At 44.6% G+C, this 14,968-nt stretch overlaps 1 protein-coding gene across 24 annotated transcripts in view; it reads left to right on the top strand.

Moving 5' to 3' along the window:
- ank3b (ankyrin 3b) overlaps window positions 1-14,968 on the top strand; it is a 754,625-nt gene that overhangs the window by 595,077 nt on the left and 144,580 nt on the right. For 18 of the 24 annotated variants that reach the window (XM_087999088.1, XM_087999086.1, XM_087999102.1 and 15 more), the window contains 6 exons: window positions 1,549-1,647; window positions 2,508-2,606; window positions 2,717-2,815; window positions 9,538-9,636; window positions 10,117-10,189; window positions 11,949-12,011. In XM_087999088.1, the coding sequence (XP_087855214.1) occupies window positions 1,549-1,647; window positions 2,508-2,606; window positions 2,717-2,815; window positions 9,538-9,636; window positions 10,117-10,189; window positions 11,949-12,011 (532 nt within the window). The remainder of the gene's footprint in view (window positions 1-1,548; window positions 1,648-2,507; window positions 2,607-2,716; window positions 2,816-9,537; window positions 9,637-10,116; window positions 10,190-11,948; window positions 12,012-14,968) is intronic. The other 6 variants (XM_087999092.1, XM_087999087.1, XM_087999099.1 and 3 more) reach the window with 1 other exon arrangement.

Here is a 14,968-nt window from a genome sequence, read left to right as displayed (position 1 = left end):
CTTCCCAGCATTTCGTTTCCACAGCCTGCTCAACTCCTGGGAGAGGCTGCAAAACAGAGGGCACCCCAGGGGAAATAAAGGAAATTCAGCAGGGGCATGGATAGAAGAAATAGACAAGTTTTTTTCCCTGGGGTCGGGGAGTCCAGAACTAGAAGGCATAGGTTTAGGGTGAGAGGGGAAAGATATAAAAGAGACCTTAGGAGCAACTTTTTCACACAGAGGGTTGTACGTGTATGGAATGAGCTGCCAGAGGAAGTGGTGGAAGCTGGTACAATGACAACATTTAAAAGGCATCCGGATGGGTATATGAATAGGAAGGGTTTGGAGGGATATGGGCCGGGTGCTGGCAGGTGGGACTAGATTGGGTTGGGATATCTGGTCGGCATGGACGGGTTGGACTGAAGGGTCTGTTTCCATGTTGTACATCTCAATGACTCTAAAAGAATACTCAGGAGATTTCCTCTTTGATTCCCTCAAGGGGAATCACATTGTACGTGTGCTTTCTCCAAAGTCACTTGGCTCCTCTGTGACATGACCCCTCTGCCCAAGCCAACAACTGCTCCACCAATGGTGGCCTTGGCATCATTTTGAAGACGATATAGAGTGGAGGGACTGGCATTACTTGGGCGAGCAATGCACTTTAGCTGCCTTTTGCCATGGACTGTTGATCTTGCTGATGATAAGTTGCACCTTCTAACCATATCATAGCCAGGAGATATGGGGTAGAGAGATCCCACAGCCGTGCCTAACCCATGTAGACACCCATAAGCATTGCTGGAGACCAGTCGCAATGTCCTGTACTCGTTTCAGGCAATTAGAGGCCCAAGGGATGGGGAAGCAGGAAGTGGATTTAGAATAAGCTTTTAAAAAAAATCTTGGGGACGAAATTCAAATCAGCACAGACAGCACCAGATTGTCCATCTGTTAAACACCCGATTTTCCTCCTTCCCTAGTTTGCCGTCCCGCTGGTGCCCTGCTTCACTTCCACGTGTCCACGTGCTCACTTGCCGTCAGCTCCTTCCCTGATCAATTCCCTGTGCCCACTGAATCTTCACGCTCTGCGTGGATGGTTGTGAAAGTTTACCCACCCAGTTCCGAGGTAGCGCTATCAGCTGTCTGCCAAAGAGGGGGCCAGCTTTACAATCTGTTTGTGAAGCGTCTCCTTAATTGGACGTTCTTCACCCGCCAAGACAGGGTAAGGCTGTTCTATTAGACAGCGGTGAAGTTACAGCACATTTTTCAGCCTCTCAGTTTGCTTTCTCATGAGCTGTTGAGGTTGTTCTTGAGATTGCCAGACACACTTCAGTCACATAGAAATTTGTATCTGTGCCTCCAACCTTAGTGACTGTTTTGCAGTTGAAAACCAATATCCTGGCCCACCGTTAAATATTTATCAGCACTGAGCCACGGTTAGACTGCAAGGCGACCAGTATTGCAGACATCCTTTGCCATTGTTGCCGGCATAGTAAGTGGAAATTGTCTTTGCTGGGAATTGTCTTTCAAGCTCTGATGGCTGCACCGTTGACAGAATCTAACTTGGATTCACAGAGTGGTCTGACACCTCTTCATTTGGCTGCTCAAGAGGATCGGGTGAATGTTGCTGAAGTGCTGGTTAATCAGGGAGCTGCTATTGACCCACAGACCAAGGTACAGACTTGCCAATTTGTTCTGTTTGCTTTTAATATCACCCTTGGGCTAGGGTAATCTGGGTCCAATAGAAATGATTTAAACTATTGCATTAAAAATGTTATAAATCAGAAGCAAACACAGGGCTTGGGTATGGGGGGTGGGATGCTCTTCGGAGGGTCGGTGTGCACTCGATGGGCAAAATGACCTCTTTCCATGCTATTCTATGATCCACTCACCAACTCTCTTACTCTCTCCCTCTCCCCAACCCTCTCCCAACTCTCTCATTTATGAATATAGGAGTCTAACAATGTGCAGTGTTTCCATTTACATTGCAATAACACTTTCATGATTTTTCTTCTTGCAAATTGGAAATGTGCATCAGAAACTACCTTCGGCGTTAACATTGGTTTTAATGGAAAATATTTAGTGAGGACTTACTTTGTTTTCTTTGGAATCTTATTTTGAAAAATGAGGCATGAAGTACATTTCTGTAGCACCTTTCAGAACACCACAAAGCATTTGACAGCCATTGACGTACTTTTTGAGCATCATAATGTACGAAGGTCCAGCTGAAAGTGCAGGCAAGGCCTCAGTTTGAGTCTGATCTGTAATGCAGCCATCCCACAGCACTGCAGATTGGAGATGGACCAAGTTGCCAGGTCAAAACAAGGAGAGAAGCTTCACTAGTGGACCCCGGTGGGTGGGTTTGTTCTGTTTCAGTCGGTCTGTCAGTCCCGAGAAAATACTCTGTGACTTCAAGCATGCCGTGTTTCAGGCCTTTCATTGGAAGTATTTTTGAATCAAAATGGGATCCAGAAACTAAATTAAGTGTTGCATTTCCATCCCTGAGAGGAGTTACCTTTGCTTTCTGATTACAGATGGGTTATATTCCACTGCACGTAGCGTGTCACTATGGGAACGTGAAGATGGTCAACTTTCTGTTGCAACATAATGCCAAAGTCAATGCCAAGACAAAGGTCGGTTCACCTTCGCTGACAGCATCTACGGCTGATTTCACTCCGAGCTAACCAAACCTTTCTGAGCAGAGTTTTCTAACATGCACTCTCCTTCTTGTCCCTTACTATAGAACGGGTACACCCCTCTCCACCAGGCAGCTCAGCAAGGACACACACATATCATTAACATCCTCCTGCAACACGGCGCCTCTCCGGATGAAGTCACCATGGTAATTATCAAAAGATGTTGGTGAATTTCTTCTTTCCCTGAACATGTAAACTTCTGCTTTCACCTGACAGTCTATCATCACCCATCTTTGAGAAGGTGGCTGCCAGGATGCGGTTAACAATTCTCTCTCCACTCTCCAAAAGCAAGGAAAGACTTAACATGAACCAAAAGTTGGACTTACTGATCTCAACCATAGGGTCATATACCCCCTGTGTCAGGGTGGAGTACAGACCCTGTCAGATGCAGGTCTGTATTGACCAACAATGCTGTCTGCTGGGGGAGTGTGGTTTGGACAGGCACATGATATCACTGAGTCTGATAAGCTTACTGTATGGCTCGTCTGTGAAGCTGTAAAAAGAATTCCATTTGCTGTGTTTCTGCCAGTGACTCCTACCTACATTCTGTACCTTTCTTCTCACTATCGCCACAAGGGCAACTTTTGTACCATCTTCAAACTTCTTAAACATGCTCGCTGCATTTCTACATCACGGATCCAATGCTGTTGCCTCTAATTTACCCATCGCTGAGATTTGGCTGATTGACTGTAGTTGCCAAGCCATCCTTCCTACCTTATTCAAACACTGGTACAACATTAGCAGACTGGAGTCAGAGAGGGTTGATGTTCAGGGCCTCTGTTAATTCATTCCTTTGCACTCTTGCATACATTTCATCCAGGACTGCTGGTTTATCCAGTGCCAAATTCCTTAATATTCTGTCCATTACTCTATTTATTTAATTATCACAGCCCTTCTCCTTATTACACTGTCTGCTTTCTTGCACTCTCTGTTGTGAAGACAGATGGAAATGTGTAATTACTGACTATCCACATATAGCTTACCTTCCTGGTCTCCTGTGGATCTTATCCTTCCTTCAGTTATCCTCTTATTTTTTATTTATTTAGAGTCATACATATGTACAGCACAGAAACAGACCTTTCAATCCAACTTGTCCATGCCCACCAAGTATCCTAAATTAAACTAGTCCTTTTTGCCAGCACTTGGCCCATATCCCTCTAAATCCTTCCTGTTCATGTACCCGTCCAGATGCCTTTTAAATGTTTTAATTGTACCAGCCTCCACTACTTCCTCCGGCAGCTCATTCCATACACATACCACTCGCTGCATGAGAAAGTTGCCCCTGAGGCCCCTTTTAAATCTTTTCCCTCTCACCCTAAACTTATGCCCTCTACTTCTGGACTCCCCCACCCCAGTGAAAAGACCTTGTCCATTTACCCTATCCATGCCCCTCATGATTTTATAAACCTCTATAAGGTCACCCCACAGCCTCTGATACTTCAGGGAAAACAGCCCCAGCCTATTCATCCTCTCCCCATAGCTCAAACCCTCCAACTCTGGCAAGATCCTTGTAAATCTTTTCTGAACCCTTTACAGTTTCACAACATCCTTCCTATAGCAGGGAGACCAGAATTGCAGGTAATATTCCAAAAGTGGCCCAACCAATGTCCTGTACAGCCGCAACATGACCTCCAACTCCTGTACTCAATACTCTGACCAATAAAGGAAAGCATACCAAACGCTGCCTTCACTATCCTAACTACCTGAGACTCCACATTCAAGGAACAATGAACCTGCACTCCAAGGTCAGCAACACACCCCAGGAGTGTGTTTTTGTGTCAAACAGTGTATTTATAGCACATCGTTGAGTTGCTTTCATTTCAGTGGGGTTTTTTGGTGCTCTTTATGTTTTCTAATTTCACCTCTGCGCCCTTTCTATTCTACAATACGGCACTGAGCTTTAGGCATCTTATACCAACTTTCCTCTGTGCCTTGTCCCGCCCTAATTGCTCTTTGGGCACCTTGGCCCTCTAGATTCGAGAAATGTATATTTGACCAGAGCCCTATTTCCTCCTGGGAAAGCCTTTTGCCGATCGGACACTACTCGATCTTCAAGTTGCTTCTCTCAGGGCACTTTCAGCAAATCAGGTTTCAGCTGAGTAAAAACAGAGGTTGCTGGGAAACCTCAGCAGGTCCGGCAGCATCTGTGAAGAGAAATCAGAGTTAACGTTTCAGATCTGGTGAGCCCTCCTCAGAGGTGATGGTCTCTGGGAAAATGTCGGTTTATATGCAGAAGATGGAGTGGGGTGGCAGGGGTAAGGAGTGCTAAGCAAAATTGGCCTTTCCCCAAATCTAACTGAATCATGATCACTCTCATCAAAACACTCTCCACCTTCTAGATTCATTCCCTAAACTGAAGTCTGGGAGGCGACTAGATGTGTTGATGAAGTGGATGCAGTCTGAGTGGACTTCAGTAAGGTTTTTGGCAATGTCTCACGTGTGAAACTGGTCAAGAAGCTAAGAACCTATGGTATCTGGGGCAAACTGGGTTCAAAATTGGCTTAGCGGCTGAAGGCAGATGGTGATAATCGAAGGGTGCTTTTGTTGAAGGGAAACTGATGTTCAGTGACATGGAACAGGGTTCAGTGCTGGTCCTCTGGCTGTTTGTTATGTTCATTCATGATCTAGACATGAATACAAGAGGTATGGTCATAAAGTTTGCAGATAAAGTTTGCAGATAACATGAAAATTGTTAGTTTGGTAAATAGGAGGGTGAGAGTCTTTGACTACAGGATGATATAGATGGGCAGACAATGGCAAATGGAATTTAATCCTAAAATGTGTAAGATGGTGTATTTTGGGAGGACCCTTGGAAAAACTGAGGGTCAGAGGAATCTTGGTGTTCGTGTCCAGAGATCATGCTGAGTGAGGTGAAGGCCCATTGTGTTCGAGGTGAGTTAAGTGGCGTTGAAATGCCTATCAGCTGTGATTGAATGGCGGAGTGGACTCGATGAATCGAATGGCCTTACTTCCACTCCTATTTCCAATGGTGTTATGGCCTTATTGATGGCAAAGGGACAAGTAGGTAAGGTAGTTAACAAAGCACATGCAATTGTTAGTCAAGGTATTGAATACAAGAGCAGGGAGGCTATGATGGAGCTATAAAAGATGTTAGTTAGACCACAGCTGGAGTACAGTGTTCAGTTTTAGTCACCACACTATAGGAAGGATGTGATCGCACTAAAGAGGTTGCAGTAGAGATTCATCAGGATGTTGCCCTGGCTAGAGCGCTTCCAGTGTGAAGAGAGACCAGATAGACTGGGGTTATTTTCTTTAGAGCAGAGAAGGCTGATTGAAGTGAACAAAATTTTGAAGGACATAAGGAAGAAAGGGAGGAATGATTCCCCTTTGTTCAGGGATCAGTAACCAGGGGGCATGGCATTGAGGTAAAGGGCAGGAAGTTCAGAGAGGGTTTAAGGAAAACAAAAATTCACCCAGAGGGTTTTGGGTATGGATGTAAGTTAACTCACTGAGCCAGTTTTGAGTATACTGGACCGCGATGTCTGTAAGGATGGTAGAAGCCAGAACTTTTAAGACATTGAAGAAGTGTTTAGATTTTCACTTGTAGCACCGTAGTACACAGATTGTGAGAGCTGGAAAATGGGACCAGTGAGGGAGGGGCTTGATGATCAGTTTAGCTCCATGGGCTTGAAGGGCCTCCTTTGTCCTGTAAACTCTATTGCTGTCCCTTGTCTTGATAGGCTTGTTACATTTGTCTCATAAAGTTCTCCTGAATGCATTTGAAGACTTCCACACTCAGTGAGACTGACTACTTCCATGTAAATATTTGGGTCATCGAAATTCCTTACAGACACATTGTTTCTCTACATCTCTCAGGCATTGTCTTCAATATTTGCTCTTCGACCTTCCCCTCACTGCTTGGGGCTCTATATTACACTCCCAGCAGTGTCACCTCTTGTCTGTTCCTCAGCTCAACCCATTGACTCATTTGGTGCTCCTTCAGACATGTCATTCATCCTTACAGTTGCAAGTATTTACTTAACTAAGTTTGTGACCTTTCCCCCTCCTTTTAAAATTCCCTCACTCTGCTGTCTGAAAACTCTCTGAACCAAAAACATTCAGCTGCCATTCGTGCCTGTTAAGACATGTTTCAGAAATAGTTACATGATCATATGCACAAGTAACACGCCCTGTAATTTAGTTGTACTTGAGTGATTTGTTAAAGTAAACAGGTCTTTTTGATTTTGTGTCCAGTCAGTTTAAGAGGCTGATTGAATGGAGTTACTTTTGGAACTTGTAGGTTGCTGCACATCTATCAAGCCCCACCTCTTACGAGAAGCATTACTTCCAGGTTTCATTGCTTCTAGGTTTCAATCCATACCTCCATCTCATCCGTGTCGTTTGTGAGCTTCCTTCAATTGAACTATGCGCCACTGATTAATGAAAAGCAACTTTGTTTTCTGTTTCCTGGCCTTTCTTTCCTTAACCTTCCAAGTGATTTATTTTTCTGCCATCTCTTCCAGTTTTACACTTTGCCCTTCCAAACCCTCACTCAGATACCCCTGCCAAGCGAGATATAAAACCCTTGCCAACAACACTGCTCAATGTCTCCATTGTGATCTTGGTTTCAACCCTTGGAAGGAGCAACCTTTCTAGACTCTGTCGGCTGTAAATAGAGTCATAGGCTTAGACAGTACAGAAAGTGGTCCTTCAATCCAACACACTTGTGCCGCCCAGATATCCTAAATAAATCTAGTTCCATTTGCCAGCATGTGGCCCATATTCCCCTCAACCCTTTCTATTCATGTACCCATCCAGCTGCCTTTTAAATGTTGTAATTGTAAGCACTTCCACTACTTCCTCTGGCAGCTGATTCCATACACGTACCACCCTCTGTGTGAAAAAGTTGCCCCTTAGGTACCTTTTAATTTTTCCCTCTAATCTTGCACCTATGCCCTCTAGTTTTGAACTCCCCTGGGGAAAAAGACATTGGCTATTTACCCTAGCTGTGCCCCTCGAAATTTTATAAATCAATATAAGGTCAGCCTTCAACCACTCCAGGAATAGCCCCGGCCTATTCAGCCTCATCCTATCGCTCAAACCCTCTAATCCCAGCAAGATCATTGTAAATCTTTTCTGCACCCATTCAAGTTTCACAGCATCCTTTCTATAGCAGGCCAGAGAATTCATCCTTATGGCCTGTTCTCCCCCTGCACTGTCTCTCTGGTCATTCTTTCAGCTATCCTCCTGCTTCCCTAGCACATCCACAGATTACTCCCTTTTGAGTTTCTGCTCTGTGATTTCTTTCACAGCCCCCTGCAGTCTGTGTGCAGAGCCACATCCCTCTTTCTATCTATTTCATTGGTTGGCCATGGCCCCTGGCTGCTTACTCCCGCTCCTGCACACTCAGAATGTTCTGCAGCAGCCTCAGTGACATGCCCTTGACCTTGACACTGGATCAGCAAGATGTCATGCTGGAGTCACCTTTACCACAGCAAATACACCTTTCTGCTTCCCTAATCCTATCAGTATCGCTCCCCTGACCTTACTGCTCCATCCCTGCCCAGTTAAACCCATGATATACCAACCAGGTAGAGAGTAACATTCCTTTAGGATTATTTGTCTGATCTTCCTTCCTTGTCTGTGTTGAACAAACCGATATCCATATATTGACTTAGGGAGCAAAAGATGTTGAGTCTTACAAGAGATTTATTGTCAATCTATCATTGGACGGGGAAATAATGCACTCCAGCCTCTGCGGTGCCCACCTCTCTTTGAAAGGACCAAGCTCTTAAACATAAAGTCAAGTGACAATCTGGTGGTCACCCCTTCCCTTGCTACTTGCTCACTCTAAACTTCTGAGTTTAACCCCCTGCCTAAAATTACCTTAACAAAAAGTAAACAGTGACACCCACTGTGTTACTCAATGATGTTACACCCTGGGATATTTTTGTGCTAATCATATGTTTCTGTTACTCTTAATCCTCCTCCTCTTGCCTCTTCTCAACTCCACACTCTGTGCCCAAACAGGATGTTAATAGGAAGAGGATATTTCTATGTTAGCCAGTGTGTTGATGTGCAAACATTTATTGAAAGATTCCAAGCTGGAGAGGAAAATAATGGGATAATTCTTGTATCATTATTTCCCTGAAAGATCTGTCAGCAGTAAAAATACTAGCATTCTTAGGCATGTTCCATGCAGTTTGACATGCTGTCTTGTATGTCTCTTACATGTACATCTCACACTCAGTCTCTCCTATGTCCTCTGCCTTGCTGTCTCATCCTCCCAGTCTTGGACACATTCTTGGGCACTCATATGCCATCACACATTTGCAATGTTTCTTTCCACTCACTCATTCAGCTTTCACACTTACTCACACATGTACATTGTCACACTCCCTCTCTCATGCTTTCTCTCTTAAATTTTCTTACACATTCTCTCTCAGAAGTGAATATGTAACGGAGCAGACCTTCATGGCTCAATAGCCTACTCATGCCCCGAGGTCCGTTTTCCTCCTTGTTCACTCGTATATGCCTGAGTAGAGAGGAACATCATATAGGGAAGAGACCAATTTACAGAGTAACTTTGATTATCTGGTAATCAATTATCTGGCAAATTCAAAATGTCCCGATGCTCGGCTAAACTGTGTTATCCGGCATTCAATTATCCGGAATTCGATTAACCAAGCAAAGTGCTCCCTGCCCATGTCCTTTGGATAATCGAGGTCCCTCTGTCAATGTTTCTCAGTGTTTTACAGTAAAACAAATGTCCTGAAATGGGAATAGGGAAATTACGGAGTGAGGGTATTCTGTAAATGTAACAATAGACTTTTAAAGAGACACTGTTATTTTTCTGAGTGAAGATCCCAATTGCAGTCTCATTGTGGAATGTTGTTCTTGTTTTTAGAATGGGAATACTGCTTTAGCCATCGCTAAGAGGCTTGGTTATATCTCTGTGGTTGATACGCTAAAAGTGGTTACTGAGGAAACCTTGACGACCACAATGGTAAATTCTGTTTCTGTCTGCTTGTCTATCTGTCCATACATAATCATATTGGCTGGTACTTTGCTTAACTCAGTACCTCTTTAAATCAATGTGCTGAAGATTGAATATGGGGCGGCATGGTGGCTCAGTGGTTAGCACTGCTGCCTCACAGCACCAGGGACCCAGGTTCTATTTCAGCCTCGGGCAACTGTCTATGTGGAGTTTGCACATTCTCCCCGTGTCTGTGTGGGTTTCCTCCGGGTACTGCAGTTTCCTCCCACAGTCCAAAGATGTGCAGGTCAGGTAAATTGGCCATTCTAAATTGCCCATAGTGTTAGGTGCATTAATAGAGGGAAATGGGTCTGGGTGGGTTACTGTTTGGAGGGTCGGTGTGGACTTGTTGGGCCGAAGGGCCTGTTTCCACACTGTAGGGAATCTAATCTAATCTAATAACACTGATCTGACATGACTGTCTCTAAAACACACACTTTTTCTCCACAGTCCGTAACAGAAAAGCATAAACTAAATGTTCCTGAAACAATGAATGAAGTTCTGGATGTATCTGATGATGAAGGTAATGTTCAAATGTTCCCTTCTGAAATTATCCCTGCTTGCAGTAAGAGGCTTACTCCAATTTCTGATGCTCATTTTCCCAGGTGTCATCGTGTGTAATAGACCAAAGAGATCTCAGGGCACAGGTTCATAGGTCCTTGAAGATGGAGTCACAGAGAGACAGAATGGTGAAGAAGGTTTTTGGCATGCTAGCTTTCATTGGTCAGAGCATTATGTTAGGAGATGGGATGTCTTGTTGAAGCTGTAGAAAACATTGTGACATCACATTTGGAGTACAGCATGCCCTTCTGATCACCATACCACTGGAAATAATGCAGAAAAAATGTACTCGGGTGCTACCTGGACTGGAAGGTTTGAGGTATAAGGAGAGGCCGGGACTTACTGACCTGGAGCATAGTAGACTGAGGGATGACCTTATACAGGTCTATCAAATCATGAGAGGCATAGATAAGGTAGATAGCGGATAACCTTTCCCCCTGAGCAGGGGAGTCTAAAACTAGAGGGCATAGGTTTAAAGTGAGGGGGGGGGGAGAGATACAGGAGGTCCAGAGGTGCAGCATTTTTACACTGAGGGTGTGTGTGTCTGGAACTGGCTGCCAGAGATAGTGGTGGAAGCAAGCACAATGCTGTCATTTAAGAAACATTTAGACAGGTATATGGATGGGATAGGTATGGATGGATATGGATCAAACACAGGCAAATGGCAATAGTTTTAAATTGTGAAAACTGCGCGGCATGAGTACATTGGGCTGAAGGGCCTGTTTTCATGCTGTAGGCCTCTATGACTCTGTGAGCCTGTTAATTTACTCTGCACATCAACCTAAAGACATTTGCACGGTGGCACCATGGTTAGCACTGTTGCCTCACAGCGCTGGAGACCCGGGTTCAATTCCCGCCTCAGGCGACTGTCTGTGCGGAGTTTGCACGTTCTCCCCGTGTCTGCGTGGGTTTCCTCCGGGTGCTCCGGTTTCCTCCTGCCGTCCAAAGATGTGCAGGTCAGGTGAATTGGCCATGTTAAATTGCCCATAGTGTTAGGTAAGGGGTAAATGTAGGGGAATGGGTGGGTTGCGCTTCGGAGGGTCGGTGTGGACTTGTTGGACCGAAGGGCCTGTTTCCACACTGTTAAGTAATCTAATCTTAAAAAAAAAATTTTAGAAATGAAACAAGTGTAGTATTTGAGGTCAGGGCTTGTCGTCTTATGTTATCCTTTCAAGAATGTAATGCCATGATTCCCTAGTTCTGCGTTGCCAATTGGATTTCAAATAATGTCAGCTGAGGTTGAAGACTATTGAGCGTAGACCCTGCCTAGTGCCCAATCAGGGGGAGCTCAGCTTGGTCCCTAGCTAATGCTGACTTAGCTCTTCAGGAACAATCAGTACATTAGGTCATAGTGCCTCTGGTCTGGAGAATGTTCGATAAACCAGCACCCCTGCTCTTTCTCTGCATCCTTGTTCCTCTCCTTGTTTCTCCGTTGTTTTCTGAATATTACTCTGTCCTAACATGAGCCTTTTCCCCATGACCCACTGCCACATTTCTGCTTTGTCAGTGACCTTAAACCTGAAGATATTGCTTCAAGGTGTCATGCTTTTTTGGCTGAGTTTTGCAAAGCATCACAACATGAATTCTAATGAATATGTTCTTCTGTGAGCTCAGTGATGTCTAATATTTTTTACACCCTGGCCTTATTTTTACAAAAGTAGGGTTGAAATGATTTTGGTCACATCTGGTAATATATGGTCATCTTTATTCAAACCATGCAGTTCATAAAGCCAGTGTTCCTGAATTTGTCAGTGAAGCTGAGTCTTTGTCAGATGCTGATGAAGGTACTTGTTCTTTCTTACTGTGACAATTTAACAATGTAATGCTTCCTTGTTCGAACCCATCACTAACGCACTGACTTCACTTCCATCCTGCCTGCCCGGGTCCTGCTTGCTGTACCTGAATCCTTGTAAACCATTAACCTGAACATGTGAAGGGCTGGAATCATACTGAGTGTGAGCTGCTCACACTGCTTGCTGGTGGTGACGGGAGAACTGCAACTCGACTTAACAAACCTTTCTATCCAGCGGCATCATTACAGTTAAACATTAACATGTGCTCTTCCATGAGAGGCTGTGAATGCATTTGCCAGTATTGCTTGGAAATGCTAAGCTCTGGGTAGACTTTTCAAGAAACTACCAATCTTCAGTTTGTATTTTGGAAGGTGGCATTTCTGAAAGAGTGAACTTAAACAATGCTGCAGGTGAAATTAATGCCCTTAGGGTCAAGTTCACCTGAAAGCACACCTCCAGTTAATATCATTGTGGAAGCAGGTCATTCAGCCCATCGAATCCACTCCGAGACTTGCTCTATCCCTGTATTCCTGCATTTCCCATGGCTAATCCGCCTAGCCTGTATATCCCTGCCCATCACTATGAGCAATTTAGCATGGTCAGTTCACCTGACCTTGCCACCTTTGGATTATGGGAGAAAACCGGAGCAGCCGGAGGAAACCCACACAGACACGGGGAGAACGTGCAAACTCCACACGGACAGTCACCCCGAGGCTGGAATCGAACCCAGTTTCCTGGCGCTCTGAGGCAGCAGTGCTAACCACTGAGCCACTTTGCAGCTCAGGCCTTAGCCATATCCTTGAGCTTGTGAAATTTGACCATCTCAAGTGTTCTGAGTTTGACTGTCCCTGATAATCCCGAACTTGACGATGCTCTTTTAAATTCTCTCATGGGGTTTGGGCATCGCTGGCAAGGGCAGCATTTGTTGACCGTCCCTAATTGCCCTTGAACTGAGGTCAGTCATTTCCCAGGGCAGTAAGGAGTCACCCACATTGCTGTGGGTCAGGAGTCCCACGTACGCCAGTCCGGGTAAGGACAACAGATTTCCTTCCTTAAAAGGACATGAGTGAAGAAGTTGGGTTTTTGCAATAATCAGTAATCATGGCCAGCTTTGCTGAGGCTACTTTCCTCTTCAGCTTTATTTGTTTAAATTTCAGTAGCTGTTGTGATAGGAATTGAACCCTTTCCCCACAGTATTCACCTGAGTTTCTGGATTATAATTCCCGAGACATTACCACTGCGGAGATTGTAATGAGGTCAGCCAGCTGGGCATCATAGAATGAGAGTTCCCTGACCGAGGGCTGTTAATCTGGTCCAATCAGGGAGCCCTGGCTGACATAAAGGGATGTGCTTAAGGGATATTGAGCCCCTGAATGTCTGACTCCGTGAAAGGCAGTGCTGTTGTCAAAAGCTACGCTTTTGCAAATAAAGGATGATTGGTGATGACATGCTGGCCTCTAAACAGCCATTTCCAACCACTGCACTGAGAGAAAATGGGTGATGTCACATCATAGCAACATCTCACCAGCCCTGGCTTGATCTTCAGGTCTGAGGGAGGTCTGAACCCAGACTGATCCTACAGTCATAGGGCTCAATAGCTGAGGTAGCCACTGACACATTTTACATCATTGAATGTTATGCCATGAGTAGCCTCAAAATCAAAACTGGAATGTAAAGGGGCAGGAGTGACTGAAGCACCTGAATTGGAATTGGCCTGATGATTGCTTCAGTTATTGCCATCCTTTTCTGAATGAGGCCCTCAAATATATTGGGCACAACTATTTATAGATGTAGACAGAGGCTGATGCCACCTTCAGCTGTTGGCAGCCACCTGAATCTTGGTCTAACCCAGTGTAATGTTACACATCATTTGGGAACTGAAATTTGCCATGGCTGTGCCCACTTTGTCGAACAGACCCCACCGCTCCCATTTCTACTGCAAGATAAGCAATTAAAATCACTGTAAGGATTTCGGATGCTGATTTTAAAAACCCCACCGCTCCCATTTCTACTGCAAGATAAGCAATTAAAATCACTGTAAGGATATCGGATGCTGATTTTAAAAACCCCACCGCTCCCATTTCTACTGCAAGAAAAGCAATTAAAATCACTGTAAGGATTTCGGATGCTGATTTTAAAAACCCCACCGCTCCCATTTCTACTGCAAGATAAGCAATTAAAATCACTGTAAGGATTTCGGATGCTGATTTTAAAAACCCCACCGCTCCCATTTCTACTGCAAGATAAGCAATTAAAATCACTGTAAGGATTTCGGATGCTGATTTTAAAAACGGGGTGGGGAGGGCAGGCTGATGGAATTCATAGGGTGACTGGACAGGAGCAGTCGCTCCCAAATGGGCAAGAAGGGGCTATGTATATCACGGAAGCACACACTGTCCACGTGAATCCAAATGGAAATGGGCAAGATAAATATGGGTGACAAGTAGAGTAAGGTATGTATTGTTCTGCAATTCAGCATGTACAAAGTAGGAAATGTGTTAACCATCTTCAAGTGAAGTATTAGAAATAAGGATTGAGTTATGGAAATTGTATTGTAGGTTTAGTTGGAGGTACTGCAGGAAGGAATTTACAGAACAACATCACAAGGGGTTCCCCAAGTGATGACCAGTGAACAACAGTGACACTCCAGATTGACCTTGGAATTGTTGGTCATATTATAAACCAGCAGCATCTCTCTTCAAAGTTCCCAACATTGCGACTGAGGTTTTGGTCATGGTTCATGAGGAAAGTTATTGTTGGTTGCTAAGAAGGATGGGCGTCATTGACATAAATCCCAGAATCGTTCCTACTTTCTGCAGCCGTGCAACACTCCAAGAACCCGGTGTTCCTCCAGTTCTTCTCTGCTGGGCAACCCTGCCTTCCTTCAGTCATGTCATTCCTTCAGATGTGTAGCTCTAAGCTCACTGTCTCTCCATATCTCATTCCTC

This window comes from Chiloscyllium plagiosum, unplaced genomic scaffold (genome assembly GCF_037043375.1).
Source record: "Chiloscyllium plagiosum isolate Xiang-an unplaced genomic scaffold, Cpla_swu_hap1 HiC_scaffold_22, whole genome shotgun sequence".
Taxonomy (NCBI): Eukaryota; Metazoa; Chordata; class Chondrichthyes; order Orectolobiformes; family Hemiscylliidae; genus Chiloscyllium; species Chiloscyllium plagiosum.
The sequence above is the reverse complement of the archived record's forward strand: the minus strand, read 5'-3'. Positions and strand labels throughout refer to the sequence as shown.